Below are 18,743 nucleotides of genomic sequence, written 5' to 3'. Positions count from 1 at the left end.
GTGCTTATGGCATGCTCACCTACTTGTTTCCTCTGAAGCATATCATGGAATCCCAAAAACCCAGCATGGAAGGGGTTGGAAGAGACCTCTGAGGATCATCCAGACCAACCCCCCTGCTAAAGCAGGGCACCCACAGCAGCTTGCCCAGCAGCACAATGCCCAGCTGGGTTTGGAAGTTCTCCGGAGAAGGAGACTCCACAACCTCTCTAGGCAGCCTGCTCCAGGCCTCCAGCACCCTCACACCAAAGTTTCTCCTTGTTCCTGAGTCCCAGTTTGTGCTTGTTGGCAGTTGTCCTTCTGCTTCTTCTCCAGGGAACTGCTCTCCAGAAGGTCACCTGCTCAGCTGCACTGGTGCAGGAGGTTGTTCCTGCCCTGGAGCAGGACCCTACATTCACTCTTGGTGAACTTCATGAGGTTCCCCTACACCAAACTCTGCAACCTGTCTAGGTCACACTGGATGGCAGCACAGCCTGGCAGGGTATCAGCCACCCCTCCCACTTTGGTACCATCAGCAAACTGGCTGAGGGGCCACTCTGTCCTTTCACCCAGGTTGCTGATGAAGATGTTGAACGAGACCAGGTCCAGCCCTGGCTCCTGGGGAACACCACAAGCTACACACCTCCATTTAAATTCTGCACTGCTGAGCATGTATGGGAAAACTGGAACCCTGAAATCATTTGCAGGCCCCTGGAGCTATGGATGTGCAGCTATGTGAAGCTATGCAGTGTGCCCAGGTGCCCAAGAGAGCCAATGGCATCCTGGCCTGGCTCAGGAGCAGTGTGGCCAGTAGGACAAGGGAGATTATTCTGCCCCTGTGCTCAACATTGCTCAGGCCACAGCTTGAGTGCTGTGTCCAGTTCTGGGCTCCTCCATTCAAGAGAGATGTTGAAGTACTGCAATGTGTCCACAGGAGGGCGACAAAGCTGGTGAGGGGCCTGGAGCACAGCCCTGTGAGGAGAGGCTGAGGGAGCTGGGGGTGTGCAGCCTGCAGCAGAGGAGGCTCAGGGCAGAGCTCATTGCTGTATACAACTGCCTGAAGGGAGGCTGTAGCCAGGTGGGGTTGGGCTCTGCTGCCAGGCAAGCAGCAACAGAAGAAGGGGACACAGTCCCAAGCTGTGTCAGGGGAGGTCTAGGCTGGATGTTGTTAGGAAGTTGTTGTCAGAGAGAGTGATTGGCATTGGAATGGGCTACCCAGGGAGGTGGTGGAGTCACCATCCCTGGAGAGGTTCAGAAACAGACTGGATGGGGCACTTAGTGCCATGGTCTGGTTGATTGTCTAGGGCTGGGTGCTAGGTTGGACTGAATGAACTTGGAAGTCTCTTCCAACCTGTCTGATTCTATGATTCTCTGATGATCCTCTGCACCTCTGAATCCATGCACTTCCTCAATTAAATATGAGCCTGAGCACTCTCTAGCAACAACCAGAAGAACATTTAACTGAACATGCAACAGCAGCCCCTGGAGAAGACTGAGGTTTTGATAAATAAAATCCTGATGTAACCAGTCAGAGAATCCAGTACAACTACTGGACAGATGATGCCACTAGGAGAAGTCAACAGAAAACTGTTCCAAAGGACTGATCCTCCCATTTCTGGAGGGGAGACAGGAAAATGGTTTAACTACCAAACTTACAATACAGTAGAGCAACAGCATGCACTGACATTCACACATCATTTGACAATCAGAATGTTTTACACCTGCTAGTTCAGGCTTGGGGGCAGAGGAAAAAGACAAAGCTTAAAAAAAAAAGTGTCAGATTGTGTTTTGGTTTGGTTTTCTGCAAGTGTTTGACCTTTCCTCCCCAGAGCAGTTATGATATGAAATAAGAGCAGGATGATATCAGAGTCAAGTCATGCCCAGTGCCATTTTGCCCCTCTCAGTGTCTTTATGAGATGTGGAATCCCAGCTGGTTTTGAGTAAATGGCAGGCTGTAGCCAGCTGGGGTTGGGCTCTTCTGCCAGGCAAGCAGCAACAGAAGAAGGGGACACAGTCTGAAGCTGTGCCAGGGCAGGTCTAGGCTGGATGTTAGGAGGGAGTTTTTGGCAGAGAGAGTGATTGGCATTGGAATGGGCTGCCCAGGGAGGTGGTGGGGTCCTCATCAATGGAGGTATTCAAGCCAAGCCTGGATGAGGCACTTAGTGCCATGGTCTGGTTGATTGGCCAGGGCTGGGTGCTAGGTTGGAGTGGATGAGCTTGGAGGTCTCTTCCAACCTGCCTGATTCTATGATAATGAGAGCCCTTTAGAGCCTACAGAATAAATCTTATGATGAGCAACTGAGGGAGCTGAGGATGGTTAGTTTGAGGAAGAGGAGGCTGAGGGATGACCTCATTGCTGTCTACAACTACCTGAAGGGACATTGTGGAGAGGCTGCTGCTGGGCTCTTCTCACACATAGCTGGAGACAGAACAAAGGGGAATGGCCTCAAGCTGAGGCTGGGGAGGTTTGGATTGGACATAAGGAAAAAGTTTTTCATGGAGAGAGTGGTCAGGGACTGGAATGGGCTGCCCAGGGAGGAGGTGGAGTCACCCACCCTGGATGTTGTTTAGAAGTGGTGCTTAGGGCTATGGTTTAAGGCGAATCTTGCAGAGCAGGGTTCTAGGTTGGACTTGGTGGTCGTGAGGGGTTTTGCCAACCTGCATGTTTCTGTGAGAGCTATGAAAATCCACACCCCAGCCCCCCCAGCAGATGTGTCAACTGAGTGCTGAAAAGGCAAACCAAGAAAAAGAAAACCACTCCCAGTGTGTCCCAATTTCCACATTTAGAAAGTAGGTCTCTAAACCATCTGTTCCTTGGGAACCATAAAGCACTGGTCCTGAGCGGCTGCTGGTCACGGTCCGGCACCGCTCGCTGCTCTGGCACTCCCCAGGCATACAGCAAGCAGATCTCAGAGGGCTCTGTGCCTCACCAGTGACAGCTGCAGGAAGCTGCACAATGTTATGTCACTGCTGACAAATGAAATCAGAAGGGATTTTGTGCTGCATGCCTAGGACACACCTCACAAACACTGAGGCTGGGTGAAACAATCACAGAGTTGTACAATTGTTTGAGTTGGAAAAGACCTTTACGACCAACCCAGTCCAACCTTCAACCCAACACCACCGTGGACATCAAACCATGTCCCACAGTGCTACAGCCACACAGCTCTTGAGCACCTTCAGGTGACTCCACTACCTCCCTGGGCAGCCTGCTCCAATGCCTGACCACTCCTGCAGGAAAGAAATTGTTCCTTGTGTCCAACCTAAACCTCCCCTGGTGCAACTTGAGGCTGTTTCCTCTTGTCCTACCACCTGATACTAGGGAGCAGAGACCAAGCCCCACTCCAACCTCCTTTTAGGGAGCTGTAATGAGGTTTCCCCTCAGTCTCCTCCAGACTAAATGATCCCAGTTCCCTCAACCATTCCTCCTAAGACTTGTTCTCCAGACCCTTCTAATTTTATCTCAGGAGCTTCTACCTAGTGATGTACACAGGCCGTGGATATATACACACACCTCCAGTAAGCAGAGGGTAAGGCTCTTTCCTTGATGTATACCAAAACATTTGCATGCTACACATACCCTGTTTGCATAGCAACTACCTAGAAGGGCTCTCTGTAGCTCTTAAGTCTCTGAACAGCAGAATTCCAAAGGAAGTGGCAATTCCATGAAAGACAGAGGGGATAGAGAAGGATGTACCCAGAAATAAGCAACCTCAGCATCCCAGGATGGTATCAGCCCTTAAGCTGCATGGAAAAACTCTACTTCTACTTCTAGAAAGTCCAAAGGGAGAAACTGGCACAGAGACAGTTTGAGTTGCTGGAGGACAGTGTGATGCAACAGTAAAGGGATGCCTGACAGAAGTGAGGATGTTGGCTGGAACCATTACGTGTGAGACAATGAGCTGGCAGAGTCTGGCCTGACCCCACTTACTGTGCCACAAGAGTATAAGGATTCTAAAGAGCTGTGCATGGAGAAATTGGGAAGGAAGAAAGAAAAGTGTTTTCTGAATACCTCCCTGGTTGGAGTTGATTGGACAGGGCTGGACTGCATGAGCTTGGAGGTCTGTTTCAACCTGCTTGATTCTATGATTCTATGGCTGGGGCACTTAGTGCCATGGTCTGGTTGATTGGCCAGGGCTGGGTGCTAGGTTGGACTGGATGAGCTTGGAGCTCTCTTCCAACCTGGTTGATTCTATGATTCTACTTCCACTTCCTCTTCCTACTCTGCTTGTTGACTCCACTCAAGTCACCTCCAAGGGCACCACTAAGCAGCTTTAGGCCAGGAGTGAAAACTGGGAATGCTCAGTGCCCCTAGAATCCAGCACATGAGGTAATAAAGCCCACTTCTATCTGGGGTTTGTGCACTGCACCAAGTGAGTGACAAACAGTGCTGCACAACTGCTAGAACCTATTTTCAGAGAAAAATACTAACTAGCCCTTTCAAACAAGCAGTGGTGAGAGCAGCTCTGACACCAACTCCTCATGCCAAGGATTTCAGTTGAGAACTATGGGCACCATTTCTCCAGGCAGTACATCTTAGCCAAAATTAGCCTTTTCATAGAATCACAGACTGGTTTGGGTTGGAAGGGACCTCCAGAGGCCATCTAGTCCAAGCCCCTCTGCAGTTATGTCTTTTTTTCTTAAGGATGAAGGAAAGGAGGAAATCAATCTCCATAAATATCTGAGGGTGAGTGTCAAGTGGAGGGAGCCAATCTCTTTTGGGTGGTGCACAGCAATAAGACAAGAAGCAATGGATACAAGCTTGAACATAGAAGGTTTCTCCCTCAACAACATGAAGAGAAACTGCTCTACAGTGAGGGTGACAAAGCACTGAACAGATTGCCCAGAGAGATTGTGGAGACTCCTTCTCTGGAGACTTAAAACCTGCCTGGATGCATTCCTGTGCAGACTACCCTAGGGGATCCTGCCTTGGCAGGGGGGTTGGACTGGACGATCTCTGGAGCTCCCTTCCAGACTCTTTAACATTCTGTGATTCTTTTTCATAGAGTAGTTTGGCTTGGTTCCAGCCCTGCCCCATCCCATTCCATCCCTGCCCTGTACCATGAGCAGGGACACCTTCCACTAGACCAGGTTGTTCCAAAGCCTGTCCAATCTGGCTTTACACAGTTCCATGGATGGGGTATCCACAGCCTCTGTGAGCAACTGGGCCAGTGCCTCACTACCCTCGTGGTGAAGAATTTCTTCCTTAACATCTAATCTAAAACTCCCTCTGTTGGTTCAAAGCATCACTCCTTGTCCAGTCACAACTCAAAACTCTGTTCCCAGCTTTCTGATCTGCCCCTTCAAGCACTGAGAGGCCATCAGAAGGTCCCCTGGAGCCTTCTCTTCTCCAGGCTGAACAAGCCCAACTCTCAGCCTGGCCTCACAGCAGAGCCCTTCCAGCCCTCCCGGCATTGCTGTGGCCTTGCTCCAGGGAAGAAGAGAAGGAGGAAAGGAAGGAGGCAGAGTCCATACCTGTTTGTGAACCTTTGTAAGCTGTTCCAGGTTGTTCTCAAGAAAGGAAATTTTCTGCTTCTGCGCAGCACTTCCACCACCATCATCGCTGTCAAGTTCAACACTCTGAACAAAGAAATGCAGCATTCAGCAAAGCCAGGCAGAACCTCAGGAGCAAGCTCAGGTCTTTTGTGCATTTAAGCTTCCCAAAGGCAGAAAAGTCTTCCAGAGTCCCAAATTAAAGAGAATTTATTTTACTTGTCCATTTGCTACTTAAAAGCCACATTCCTCACTGCACAAAAGAACCCCAACTATTCTTACTGGACAATTTGGAGGAGGGGGGACTCTTAACAGGAAAATCATAGATTTGAGTCAATTCAGGGTAGTCTTAAGTCAGTGCAAGTTGTAATGAATCATTTCTGGTAGCCATTAATAGCATCTTGGAGAATTCTGTAAGACAACACAAGTGGGTTGGCTCATTCCATTTAACCAGCAAGACCTGTCCTTATCAAATCAGGGCCAAAGAAAAGCCAATAAGCATCACTACAGTTTTAATCTCACTACTCAGTGCTACTGAAAAAGACAATACCCCATTTTCTAACAACTAAAGGCTCCCAGCAAATCCCAAGAAGACAGCAAAAAAGAGACTATCTGGGGTTAAAAGGCTCTCATCTTACTTTCTTAACGCGGGTGGTAAGATCCTGGACAAACAGCTTGCGCAGGTTGTGAAGAGTCTGAAGTTCTCTTGCCTGTAAGACAAAAGCAGTCAGACACAGCAGACACTGGGGTGTAAAAGTTCTGCTCAGACTGGAGTTGATAATGACACTAGATCAGGCTGTCAAGAGCCTCATTCAGCCTGGCCTTAAACACCTCCAGGGATGAGGCTTCCACCACCTCCTTGGGCAACCCCCTCCAGGCTCTCACCACCCTCATGCTGAACTTCTTCCTAACATCCAGTCTCAATCTACCCATTTCTACCTCTGTTCCATTCCCCCCACCTCCTGATACTACCTGACATTCTGAAAGGTCCCTCCCCAGCTTTCTTGTAGCCTCCAGGGATGATGATGATCATCATCATCATAGAATCAGCCAGGTTGGAAGAGACCTCCAAGCTCATCCACTCCAACCTAGCACCCAGCCCTATCCAGTCAACTAGACCACGGCACTAAGTGCCTCATCCAGTCAGAGGTCTTTTCCAGCCTCAAGGGTTCTGTGAAATTGGTCCCTTCCTTAGGCACAGATGCAAAGGTTTGGTAATTACAGACTGATTTGGGTTGGAAGGGATCTTAAAAGATCATCCAGTCCCAATCCCCCCTGCCATAAGACACAGAGGAGAAAAAAGCTGAGTGAGGTGTAATTAAGACATACCACTGTTTCCTCCAGCCCCTTAAGGTCTTCTCTTGCTTGCTCCCTTTTATCATTAAGCAGTCTGGAAAGATCACAACATCAAACACCAATCAAAATGCTGAAGTCACATGAAACAGAAGAGAATCAATGAACATTGAGTTTGAGTAGAACATCTGCAGATGCAAGCAAATTGTGCATCTCCTTGCATCTGTAATTATGCTTTTGCCTGTCCCAGATCTGCAGTTTGCTTTAGTGTTTTTTGGTGCCCATACTCAATTTTTTATTCTCTCTAATTTCCAGGAAAGGCTTTTACTCAGATGTCTGATTTATTACTTCAAAAACTCAGAAAAGAAACCAGAATACCTAACCTCCCCAAATTCTTTGTTTGTTTTTGCAGTGAATTAAGAAATAAGAGAGGTTAGCACTTGCTGTGATAGTTAGGATCACAGAATCAGTCAGGGTTGGAAGGGACCACAAGGATCAGCCAGTTCCAACCCCCCTGCCATGCCCAGGGACATCCTACCCTAGAGCAGGCTGCACACAGCCTCAGCCAGCCTGGCCTCAAACACCTCCAGCCATGGGGCCTCAACCACCTCCCTGGGCAACCCATTCCAGCCTCTCACCACTCTCATGCTCAACAATTTCCTCCTCACAGCCAGGCTAAATCTCCCCACCCCAGCTTTGCTCCATTCCTCCCAGTCCTGTCACTCCCTGACAGCCTAAAAAGTCCCTCCCCAGCTTTTTTGTAGCCCACTTCAGATCCTGGAAGGCCACAATGAGGTCCCCTGGGAGCCTCCTCTTCTCCAGCCTGCACAGCTCAAACTCTTTCAGTCTGTGCTCACAGCAGAGCTGCTGCAGCCCTCTGAGCATCCTCCTGGCCCTGCTCTGGACACACTCCAGCATCTCCACAGCCCTCTTGTCCCAGGGGCTCCAGAACTGGATGCAGTATTCCAGGTGGGGTCTGACCAGAGCAGAGTAGAGGGAGAGAATCACCTCCCTGGCCCTGCTGTCCACACTTCTGCTGCAGCCCAGGCTCCGGTTGGCCTCCAGGCTGCAAGTGCACACTGCTGGCTCATATTGAACTTCTCTTCCACCAGCACCCCCAGGTCCCTCTCCTCAGGGCTGCCCTCCAGCCACTCACTGCCCAGCCTGGATTTATGCTTGGCATTGCCTCGACCCAGCTGCAGGACCTTGCACTTGATCTTGTTGAAGCTCATGAGGTTGGCTTGTGCCCACCTCTGCAGCCTGTCCAGGTCCCTCTAGATGGAACCCTGCCCTCCAGCCTGTCTGCTGCACCACACAGCTTGGTGTGGTCAGCAAACCTGCTGAGGCTGCACTCAGTGCCTCTGTCCATGGCATCCACAAAGATGTTGAACAAGACTGGTCCCAGAACTGATCCCTGAGGGGCTCTGCTTGTCACTTGTCTCCACGTGGCCATGGAGGCAGTTGACAGCCACTCTTTGGGTGCAGCCATCAAATCAGTTCTTCATCCACCTTGTGGTCCACCCATCAAACCCCTGTGTCACCAGCTTGGAGACCAGGATGTGGTGTGGGACAGTGTCAAAGGCCTTGCTCAGGTGCAGGAGTTCATATAATCAGAGCTCTAAAATAAGGAGGCCTGGGCAAGTATCAAACCCACTACTGAAAAACCTATGAGTGAAAGGTAATGGAGTAACTGGCAATGGGTGCTGCACACTGGCTTGGCTACTGAAATGCTATTTCAGTGTGAATATCCACATTTATTCCTCTGATCAGCTCATTAATCCTTCTCATCAGCACGCTTCCTGTGGAGACATTAAGAGATGCTCTCTTGTTGGACACCAGGTGATAAAACTGTTGACTTACATGAGCTTTTCCAGTTTCATTTCTCTTTCCTGGTCCTCAATTTTTAATTTATCATAATCAGCACTCAGTTTCTCTTGCTCCAGTTGCAGCTTCTGGTTCATGCTAGAAGGAGAAAGAAAATGTCAGTACAGCTCAGTGCTGAACTCCATTAACGAGGGTGGGCAAATCTCCCTATAGAAAAGGGGGTTAGAGAAGAGGTAGTGAAGCTTTAACTCCCTACTGAAAAACCCTGAAAGAAATTGAGCATAAAGAATCTGAAGTATTTCTAAGCAGCAGAGGATTAAACTCAGTGTCTTGCTTCCTTTCTCTTAAAGGACACAAACTGTTCTTGCAGTCTTTCTCTCCCACTTTCCCATGTTTCTCGTTTTCCCTGTGGTTAGTCTTTGGCCTCACAATAAATCTGATGGAAGAATCAGGCTTGCCTAGATTTTATAGATGCTGACACAAAGAGGAGTACAGGAGCATAGAATTCTGTTCTTCAAGTGCTGGGGTATCTGACTAACAGAGTTAAACTGCTGTGCCAAGAAGAAATATTAAGGCATGAAAACAGGACACATTTGACTCTCCCAGACTCTCCAACAGCGTCTTGGTGCTGGAAATGGCCCTCAAAATCTTTATCTTCTAAAATCTGCAAGCTTCTCTTATCTACTGTCCTGCAGGTGTAACATAAATCTCTTTTCCTCTCTAATTTTATGGCCTTGTTAAAGCTTCACAAGAGAAGACTATGCCCTCTAATCCACCATGCAAAATAATTAGAGGGCTGGCTGCTGCCTGCAAGGACACTGCTTTCTGTAAGACACCAAAATGCAGAAGCATCAATTAAAAGTAACAAAACCAACCCCAAAACATCCCTTCAGCAGCACAGAACAGGCCAGGAGCAAAGGAAAGTGATGAAGGGAGTGAACATACTCTCTGATTTCATCGATTATTTTCTGCTTCTCTTCAATCTCATCCCTCAGCCTGGACAGCTGCTTCTGATGGGCTTCCCTGTGACTCTCCATCTGCTGCTCCAGTGCTTTCTGCAGAGCACAAAAAGCAGAGCCATGCATGAAGAGAGCTCAAGTAAGGCACAGTCAGTTCTTACCTGTCAGTGCCACCAGCCCAGCTGTCTGGAGGGGAGTGAGGTTTATCAAAGCAGGTTAATTCAGCAACCTCCAATTACAAAACTGCTGCTACTCATCCAAGCCCTTCATTCAGTCAGCTTTTAACAACAGAGGTACATCAATTTCTGCTCATCCTCCTGCACAAAACACTGCATGTGAAAGCCAGGCTCTTAGCATATCAAGTGCCAAGAATGACACTGGTCTTACCAAGCCTCTGTTAGTTTTCACCTCTTTATTCACCAAGAAAATATGTGTGCAGCTCTCCCTGGGACAGAAATTGAACCTCCTCCCTCTGCTCTCTGAGAATTGCTTATCCACAACCCTGTTATTTAAATTCTAGGATTAGACACAGCCCAATTAATAAGAAAAACTCACTGTGTCTCTTCAGCTTGCTAATAAAAGATTTGGTCCTTCCAAGTGTGAGGGGTATAGAACCATAGAATCACAGAATCACAGAATCAGTCAGGGTTGGAAGGGACCACAAGGATCATCCAGTTCCAACCCCCCTGCCATGCCCAGGGACACGCTACCCTAAAGCAGGCTGCCCACAGCCTCATCCAGCCTGGCCTGAAACACCTCCAGCCATGGGGCCTCAACCACCTCCCTGGGCAACCCAGTCCAGGCTCTCACCACTCATGCTCAACAATTTCCTCCTCACATCCAGCCGGACTCTCCCCACCTTCAGCTTTGCTCCATTCTCCCCACTCCTGTCACTCCCTGACAGCCTAAAAAGTCCTTCCTCAGCTTTTTTGTAGCCCACTTCAGATCCTGGAAGGCCACAAGAAGGTCACCTGGGAGCCTCCTCTTCTGCAGCCTGCACAGCCCCAACTCTTTCAGTCTGTGCTCACAGCAGAGCTACTGCAGCCCTCTGAGCATCCTCCTGGCCCTGCTCTGGACATCTCCACATCCCTCTTGTCATGGGAGCTCCAGAGTAACTCTTCAACTGCTTTAATAATGGATGTAAAAGTTCCAAAGTGGAAAAATATCTGGAGGGAAAAGTTCTGAAGCTGACAAACCTCTCCCACTATCCTTGTAAAATCTTATTTCTCCTTCTCTGCAATTTACAAGCCCACCAGGAACACAACTCACACTTTATTGCCTGCCATTCCTTTGCATTCCAAAGGAAGAGGGAAACAACAGAAAACAGGTTTTTATTTCATTATTAGTTTGGGGTTTTTTTGTAGCAAATAGCCAGCATTTTTGCACAGTAATTTGGGAAATGAGCACATTTTTTAGTGCCTAAATGACATTAAGCCCAGCAATCAATTCACTACCTAGCAAAATGACTTTCAGCAGAGTTCCCCTGGCAAAAAAAAAAGCAAAGAAGAGAGTAAAAATGAGGTGAATCAAGAGCCATGAAAAAGGAGAGAGTAACAGAGGTGAATGGGCTGCCCGGGGAGGTGGTGGAGTCGCCGTCCCTGGGGCACTTCAAGGCAAGGTTGGACGTGGCACTTGGTGCCATGGTCTGGCCTTGAGCTCTGTGGTAAAGGGTTGGACTTGATGATCTGTGAGGTCTCTTCCAACCCTGATGATACTGTGATACTGTGAATCAAGAGCATTTCACAACCATTATACATGAGGCTGTTCTCACCTATGGATGCAAGACTTAAGTTTGATCTCTCTTTGTTTTGAGGGACCCTGGCATCTCCAGATGATCCAACACAGTCCACTGAACATCTCTACTCTTTGAAACAGGCTCAGCTTACATGCTGGTCTCAGAAGAGATGCTCACCTCAGGTGTCCAGACTCTAACTCACTGTTTTTTCCCATCATCTGGTCAACAGCCTCAACACTGGGAGTTCTCTGGTTTCATATTGAGCAGAGGTCGCTCAGTCACACGAGGTCAGGGGTTCTAACAGAGGCTGGAAATGCTGACAGAGGCTGGAAGGGTTTTCTAAAGGCACACAGGAAGGCAAAACTACACTCTCCTGATGAAGGATCTCACTGGGAAATGCCTTCTAAAATTGCAGCCACGCTACCTTCATCTCCTCGGCGTCCTGAAGCCGGGTCAGATGCTCCTTCTCCTTATCCTTGAAACTGACTTCATGCATTTTTTCTGTTGGAAGTTGGAGACAACTGAGAATTAGCCACACAGTTCCAGGACCTGCTACACCCAGCCATTCAAAAAAAAACCCCACCAGTTCCTCTTTTTGCAGGGGGCAGAGGGATCAGGGCACACAGCTTTGGAGGGGCAGAAGCAGCTGTGGTTTGCAGCAGCCAAGCTGTGACCATACTGACCAAACCCCCTTCTCCTCTAACTAACAGGCCACATGGTTTTCAGCCCACTCAGCACTTCTTCCCTTGGCTGCTTATAACCTTTCTTATCAAAACACTCCTTGTCCCCTGGGCAGCCCATTCCAGCACTTGACCACTCTTGCTGGGAAAAAACATTTCCTAATGTCCAGTATAAATCCACCCAGTCACAGCTTCAGGCCATTGCCTCTTGTTCTATGACTAATTACCTGTGAGAAGAGACCAGCACCAACCTCTCCACAAGTTCCTTTCAGGTAGCTGTAGACAGCAATCAGGTCTCTCCTCAGCCTTCTCTGTTTCACACTAACCAGCCCTAGCTTCTTCCATCACTCCTTAAAAGATTTATTAACCAGGCCCTTCCCCAGCTTCCTTCCTTCCTCTGCACTGGCTCCAGCACCTCCACATCCTCCTTGTAATGAGATGCCCAAAACTGCAGTGTGCACTCAAGATGTGGCCTCACTGGAGCAGAGTCCAAGGGGACAATCACCTCCTTGCTCCTGCAGGATACAGCATTTCTAAACCTAGCCAGGATGCCATTGGCTTTCTTGGCCACCTGGGCACACTGCTGCCTTGTATTGAATTGTTTGTCTATTATAACCCTCAGGTCCCTTTCTGCCAGGCAGTTTCCAGCCACGCTGCCCCAAGCCTGTAGCATTGCTTGGGGTTGTTGTGACTCAAGTGCAGGACCTGGCATTTGGCCTTTTTAAAGCTCATCCCATTACCATTGCCCCATGGATCCAATCTATGCAAGTCCCTCTGTAGAGCCTCCCTACCAACAGCCCACTCTGCCTTTCCTAAGGTAGAGCTGGTCAAAAGAAACAGTGATCACAAGACTCCAGTGGGTACCTTGAGCACGCAGCTTGGCGAGTTCTTCGTTGAGAGAGTCCTGTGACTCCTCCAGCTGCCTTCTCTTCTGCTCCATGTTTTGCATGTAGTCTGTAAGGGACTTGATCTTTGCTTCGTGCTTTAAAGACAAAGGGAATAGCAAACAGCTGTGAGAACCTCAGCTTGTTATCTAGGAATTCAGAGGAGCAAACATAGAAAGCTCTCTGCGTCCTGAGCTGATCACTAGGAGAAAATACAGCAAAGGACCTGAGGAGGAGCCAACAGATCCAAACAGGTGGCTGTTTTTAAAGGTCACACTTGGTAGCCCAAGACAGAGAGAACAGCAGAGGCAGTCATTCTAAAACATCATTGGAAGCTCATCATTTGGTGATAAACTGCAGGAGCTTTCTAAAACCAGGTTTCTGAGGTGGCTTCCTGGATGTTCCAACCTGCAGAAGCTCAGACTGACTTTCCCCAGCCACCCTGAGGATGTGTTTCTTGCTTACACCTCTCTGAATTAGTAGGGCTTGTGTTTAAACAGAAAATAGTGAAGGCTGTAGTGAAAACATCAAACACTGAATGAACATTTTCTAACTTGGGGATAAAATTAAGATGCAGCCTGGGAATTATTACATCCTCTTAATAAGGTCACCAAAGGTTTGTGGTTCACTGTTCTTAAAGCTCACTTTAGCAGAGAAGGGTTGTGGCACTTGGGCTGGTGCTACTATGAGGATCAGACTTAGAGAAGAGTAATCTTTAGTAGGAAGTAAAACAGTTCAGACAAGGGGACATGACCAAGGTGCCTGCTTTGGGCAGCACACTGAAGCCTTTGGGGGAGCAAATATCTGCAGGAACGTGTTCAGCTATGGGATCCTCAGCACAGCAGAGACACAGACTTGCTTCAGTGGGTCCAGAGGAGGCTACAACAATGATCTGAGGGCTGCAACTTCTGTGTTGTGAGGACAGGCTGGGAAAGTTTGGGCTGTTCAGCTTGGAGAAGGGAAGGCTCTAGGGAGACCTTCTGGTGGCCTTTCAGTGCTTAAAAGGGCTGACAAGAAGAATGGGGAGGGACATTTATCAGGGAGGTAGAAATAGGATGAGGGGTAACAGCTTCAAACTGAAAGCCTGGAGATTAGGAGGGAATTCTTTACAGTGAGGGTGGCAAGATACTGGAACAGGTTGCCCAGGGAGGCTGTGGGTGGCCCCACCCCAGAAACATTCCAGGCCAGACTGGTTGGGACTTTGAGCAACCTGCTCTTGTGGAAGGTGTCCTTGGTAATAGCAAGGGGTTTGGAACTAGATGATCTTTGTAATCCTAGGTGATCTCTAAAACCCTTAGTTGACCTCTGAAATCACTTCCAACACAAACCATTCTATGCCTCCATTCTCCCTGTAGCTTCCAGCTACAGCTTTATTAAGCAGAAGTTAATAAAGACATCCTGCTGCAGGGCAAGAGGCTCTCCTTGCTCCAAGGTTTTCTTAGACTAACAGGTAGCAATTGAAACGCAGTCAACTGTATCGATTTCTCCCCTTCACATGGTCCACTTCAAAGCAGCTGAGCATGTCAGAGCAGGCAGCCCCTTCTGCAGCAGGCTGCAGTAAGCATCACTGCTTCTAACTGCCACCCACTGTGAAGATCTCCTGCCATCTGGGCTTCTGTCTCATGCAGTCATTTCCTCCATAATGCATTCTTTTTTATTGGCTGCTCAGTTCTCTTGGTAGCAAACTAACAGCTCAGATATGGGGAGCCTCTCCAAATGTTTTGCTAATGAACCAATACAGTCACCACTTCCTTTCTCAGGTTGCTTTTGAAATGAAGGTACAAAGTAAGAGTCGTGAGAAAATCACTCCAAGGAGGGTTTTCAGTATTGGACCATGGAAGACATTTGGAGATCTTCAGCAGCACATGATGTTGCTACAGAACGTGCTGAAAAACACCGAGGGGAGGAACAGAAGAGAGCAAACCCAATCAAGGAGACAAGAGAAAAACTATTCCCCTTCCTCAGGTCTGGTTTCTTGCTCTTGGCTGACACATTTTGTGAGGAAGGAAGCCCAGAAAGCAAGCAAAGGGACAAGGAAGGAGCAAGCCTACCTGTGAAATGAGGAGCTGGCAAGCAGCGAGCTCCCTCTCGCTGGCGTTCATCTTCCTGTTGGAGTCTATCTGGGCACTCTCCAGCTGCTTGCTGCGGTTCACCAGAGACTTCACCTCGGACTTCATCTTGCTGATGTAAAGCCTTGCCATGGTGAACTCCTCCTCAATCACCCCGTTCACATCTGCTAACTAAACACACAGGAGATTGCAATCTTGAAGGTGTGGTACAGGTAAGCAAGCTTCCTGCTGTGAAACTCTTGTCCAGAGCTGGGAAGTTTCTGTGAAAGCACAGCAGCCCTCAAGGAGGACTCATAGACCTTGGGGGCATCTTTAAACATGTTCTACCACTCTGGTCTTGGACAATCTTCACTGATAAGCTTCAAAAGTCAGAAATTAAGGCTTGTGCTCAGTATGCTTTGTCAGTTTAGAGGTTCAACATCTGAAATATTCAAGCCCACCATCATGGGAAGTGCAGCCCAGACACAACCCTGTGCTGGGCTGCAGCAAGAGCAGTGTGGGCAGCAGGGCAAGGGAGGGGATTCTGCCCCTTGGCTCTGCTCTCCTCAGACCCCACCTGCAGTCCTGGGTGCAGTTCTGGAGCCCCAAACACAAGAAGGACATGGAACTGTTAGAATGAGTCCAGAGGAGGCCACCAAGATGCTCAGAGGACTGCAGCAGCTCTGCTATGAAGACAGGCTGAGAGAGTTGGGGCTCTGCAGTCTGGAGAAGAGAAGGCTTCCAGTAGACCTTGGAGTGGCCTTCCAGTATCTGAGGGGGCCTATGGGAAGGCTGGGGAGGGACTATTGACAATGTCTTGTAATGGCAGGAGGAGAAGGAATGAGTTTAAACTGGCAGAAGGAAGATTTAAACTAGATGTTAGGAAGTTGTTCTTTGCAGTGAAGGTGGTGAAACACTGGCACAGGTTGCTCAGGGAGGTTGTGGCTGCTGTGGCTGCTGAACACCTCCCTGAAGGTGTTCAAGGCCAGGTTGGATGAGGCCTTGAGCAACCTGTTCTTGTTGGAGGTGTCCCTGCTTATGGCAAGGGGTTGGAACTGGATGAGTTTTGAGGTCCCTTCCAACCTAAACCATTCTATGATTCTATGAAAATGAGAAGCAGCCATCCTCACAGCAGCCAGCCATGGCTCTGGAAATCTCACCTGGCAAGAGAAAAGCAATCTCTCTTGTCCCTAAAGGTTAGTATTTTATTGACACATGGTTTCCATCCCTGGCTTAATGTGGTGCCTTTTGGTTCTCTGTCTTTCTCTTCAACTGCTCCACTCAGGTAACCCACAAAGGAGCTGTGAAGGTTGCCCTGGAGCAACTTCATCTGCTTTTTGCCTTCTTCCCAGCACCACCAAGGGAAAGGTAATTTGGCCTTTGCCTTCTCCCAACAGTTTAAAATGCAACTGCTTCCAAACTTCAGTCTGAAATTAGACCCACTTTGAGAGGATGCTAATTGCCAGCAAGCTTCAAATGGTTCTCTTAACAGCTTCTCAATCTGTCCTTATTTATTCTGACAGCTGCCCTCTAAAATGCTGACATCTTAGTTACTATAAAAATTCGTCTCCCTCAGCTTCTGCTTTCCTTGTCACAAAGACTTCCTCTTCCAGGTCCTTTCACAACGGCCACCAGAGGTTGCTGTAGCATCTAACATCTGGTCTAGTGCTCCTGGCATCTGCATAACCACCTCGGGCAACAGGGATGGTGTCCTCTGCAGTCAGCCTGGGCTGCAGCATCTCTTAATCCAAGCAGGAGACTCTAGCAGGACGTCAACACCTCTTGGAGCCAACTCAAAACATTCCAGCCACACATACCCACTTTGAATGTTCAGAGAAGTTCACTGCTCACACCCTAAGAAGTGGACTAAAAGCAGTAAAAAAGAAAGCACTGCATGGAGTCTACATACAGCTTGGACATGAATGTAGTATCCAGATGGATTTCTTATCTTATGGACAGAGAAGATGGTATGGGGGCTGACAGCCCCCAGGCTCTGCTGCCATCCAGTGAGATCTGGGCAGGCTGAGTGCTGGGTGAAGGCAAACCACATGAAGTTCAACAAGGACAAGTGCAGGCTCCTGCATCTAGGGAGGAATCACAACAGGCAGCAGTACAGGTTGGAGCTGCCCTGCTGGAAAGCAGCTCTCTGGAGAAAGATCTTAGAGTGCTGCTGGGCAGCAAGTCCTGCATGGGCCAGCAGTGTGCCCTTGGGGCCAAGAGAGCCAGTGGCAGCCTGGGGGGCATTGGGGAAAGTGTGGCCAGCAGGGGTAGGGAGGTTCTTTTCCCCCTCAGCTCTGCCTTGCTGAGACCACATCTGGAATAGTGTGTCCAGATTTGGGCTCCCCAGATCAGGCGAGACAGGGACCTGCTGGAGAGAGTCCAACAGAGAGCCACGAGGATGAGTGGGGCACTTGAGCATCTCCCCTATGGAGAGAGACTGAGAGTCCTGGGGCTGTTTAGGCTGGAGAAGAGAAGGCTGAGAGGAGATGTGTACAAATATCTGAGGGGTGGGGGTCAAGTGCCTGGGGCCAAGCTCTTTTCAGCGGTCACCAGCAATGAGCCAAGGAGCAACAGCTGCAAACTGGACCAGAGAAGGTTGCAGCTCAGCATGAGGAGAAACTTCTTCCAGTGAGGGTGCCAGAGCCCTGGAGCAGGCTGCCCAGAGAGGCTGTGGAGTCTCCTTCTCTGCAGACTTTCCAAACCCTCCTGGATGCATTCCTGTGTGACCTACCCTAGGGGATCCTGCATTGGTAGAAGGATTGGATTTGATTTCTTCCAACCTCTGAAGTTCTGTGATTCTGTGATTAAGACTGGCCAGGCCATGAGAGGTTTGCATCAGAGATCTGCTGTTTAGCAATGCCTACAGAAATATCTTCTCTTAGCATTTTGATCATCTGCACCAGGAGAAGCATTGACAGAGCAGCTCTCTCCTCTTCCATATCTGGAAAGCCCAGAGTCAAACAGAAGGCTACATTTCAAAGCACAGCTGGTCAAAACTGGCACCATCTCCAGGCATTTTCAGATACCAAGGTTTCTGCCAGCTCAACCAACTTCAGTCTCATTTTGAGTCCCCCTCCCATTAATAGAAGCAGCCACACACAGATGGGCTGCATCAGTCTGGCTCCAAACACTGAGCTGGGAATGAAAGTGGTGATTGTGTGCACAGACATCAACCATCTCTGAACCAGACAAAATGCTCCTCAGTGGTTTATTGCATGCCCCAGCCAGGATTTGAATGGCAGTGTCCTGGGAGGAGGGCTCCTGTGGCACACACATTTCACAAGGAGGCATTTTATAAGCAGCAAGACAAAAATAAGCCTCAGAAATATCAGGAGTCAATAGTTTGAGGCTAAGGGCATGAGCATCCTCACTTGGATCAGCAACAGTGTGGTCAGCAGGACCTGGGCATGGATCATCCTCCTGTACCAGGCACTGGTGAGGCCACACTGTCAATGCTGGGTCCAGTTTTGGGCCATTCACTCCAGGAAGGATACTGAGGGGCTGGAGCTTGTCTAGAGAAGGGCAATAAAGTTGGTGAAGGCTCTAGAGCAGCTTGTGAGGAGCAGCTGAGAGAGCTACAAGTTTTCAGTCTGGAGAAAACAAAGCTGAAAGGAGACTTTCTGGCTCTCTACAACTCCACAAAATCAGGATGGAGCCAGATGGGGATCAGCCTCTTCTTCCAAGGAACAAGTAGGCTGCAAGGATGATGAGGGGAGTGGAGCACTGCCTGATGAGGAGAGGCTGAGGGACCTGGGGCTGTTTAGTCTGGAGAAGAGAAGACTGAGAGGGGATTTAATCAATGTTTAAAGATATCTGAGGGCTGAGGGTCAGGGTGGGGATAGGCTCTGCTC

At 48.9% G+C, this 18,743-nt stretch overlaps 1 protein-coding gene across 2 annotated transcripts in view; it reads right to left on the bottom strand.

Annotated features, from left to right (window-relative positions):
- KIF5C (kinesin family member 5C) overlaps nt 1–18,743 on the bottom strand; it is a 122,796-nt gene that overhangs the window by 14,273 nt on the left and 89,780 nt on the right. For both annotated transcript variants that reach the window (XM_064154799.1, XM_064154792.1), the window contains exons 16-23: nt 14,896–15,084; nt 12,825–12,942; nt 11,705–11,781; nt 9,532–9,641; nt 8,623–8,724; nt 6,799–6,859; nt 6,108–6,179; nt 5,452–5,556 (exon numbers count right to left, since the gene is read on the bottom strand). In XM_064154799.1, coding sequence (XP_064010869.1) covers nt 5,452–5,556; nt 6,108–6,179; nt 6,799–6,859; nt 8,623–8,724; nt 9,532–9,641; nt 11,705–11,781; nt 12,825–12,942; nt 14,896–15,084 — 834 coding nt within the window. The remainder of the gene's footprint in view (nt 1–5,451; nt 5,557–6,107; nt 6,180–6,798; nt 6,860–8,622; nt 8,725–9,531; nt 9,642–11,704; nt 11,782–12,824; nt 12,943–14,895; nt 15,085–18,743) is intronic.

Source organism: Pogoniulus pusillus, chromosome 2 (genome assembly GCF_015220805.1).
Source record: "Pogoniulus pusillus isolate bPogPus1 chromosome 2, bPogPus1.pri, whole genome shotgun sequence".
Taxonomy (NCBI): domain Eukaryota; kingdom Metazoa; phylum Chordata; class Aves; order Piciformes; family Lybiidae; genus Pogoniulus; species Pogoniulus pusillus.
Note: the sequence above shows the minus strand (reverse complement) of the source record. Positions and strands in the feature narration are given on the sequence as shown.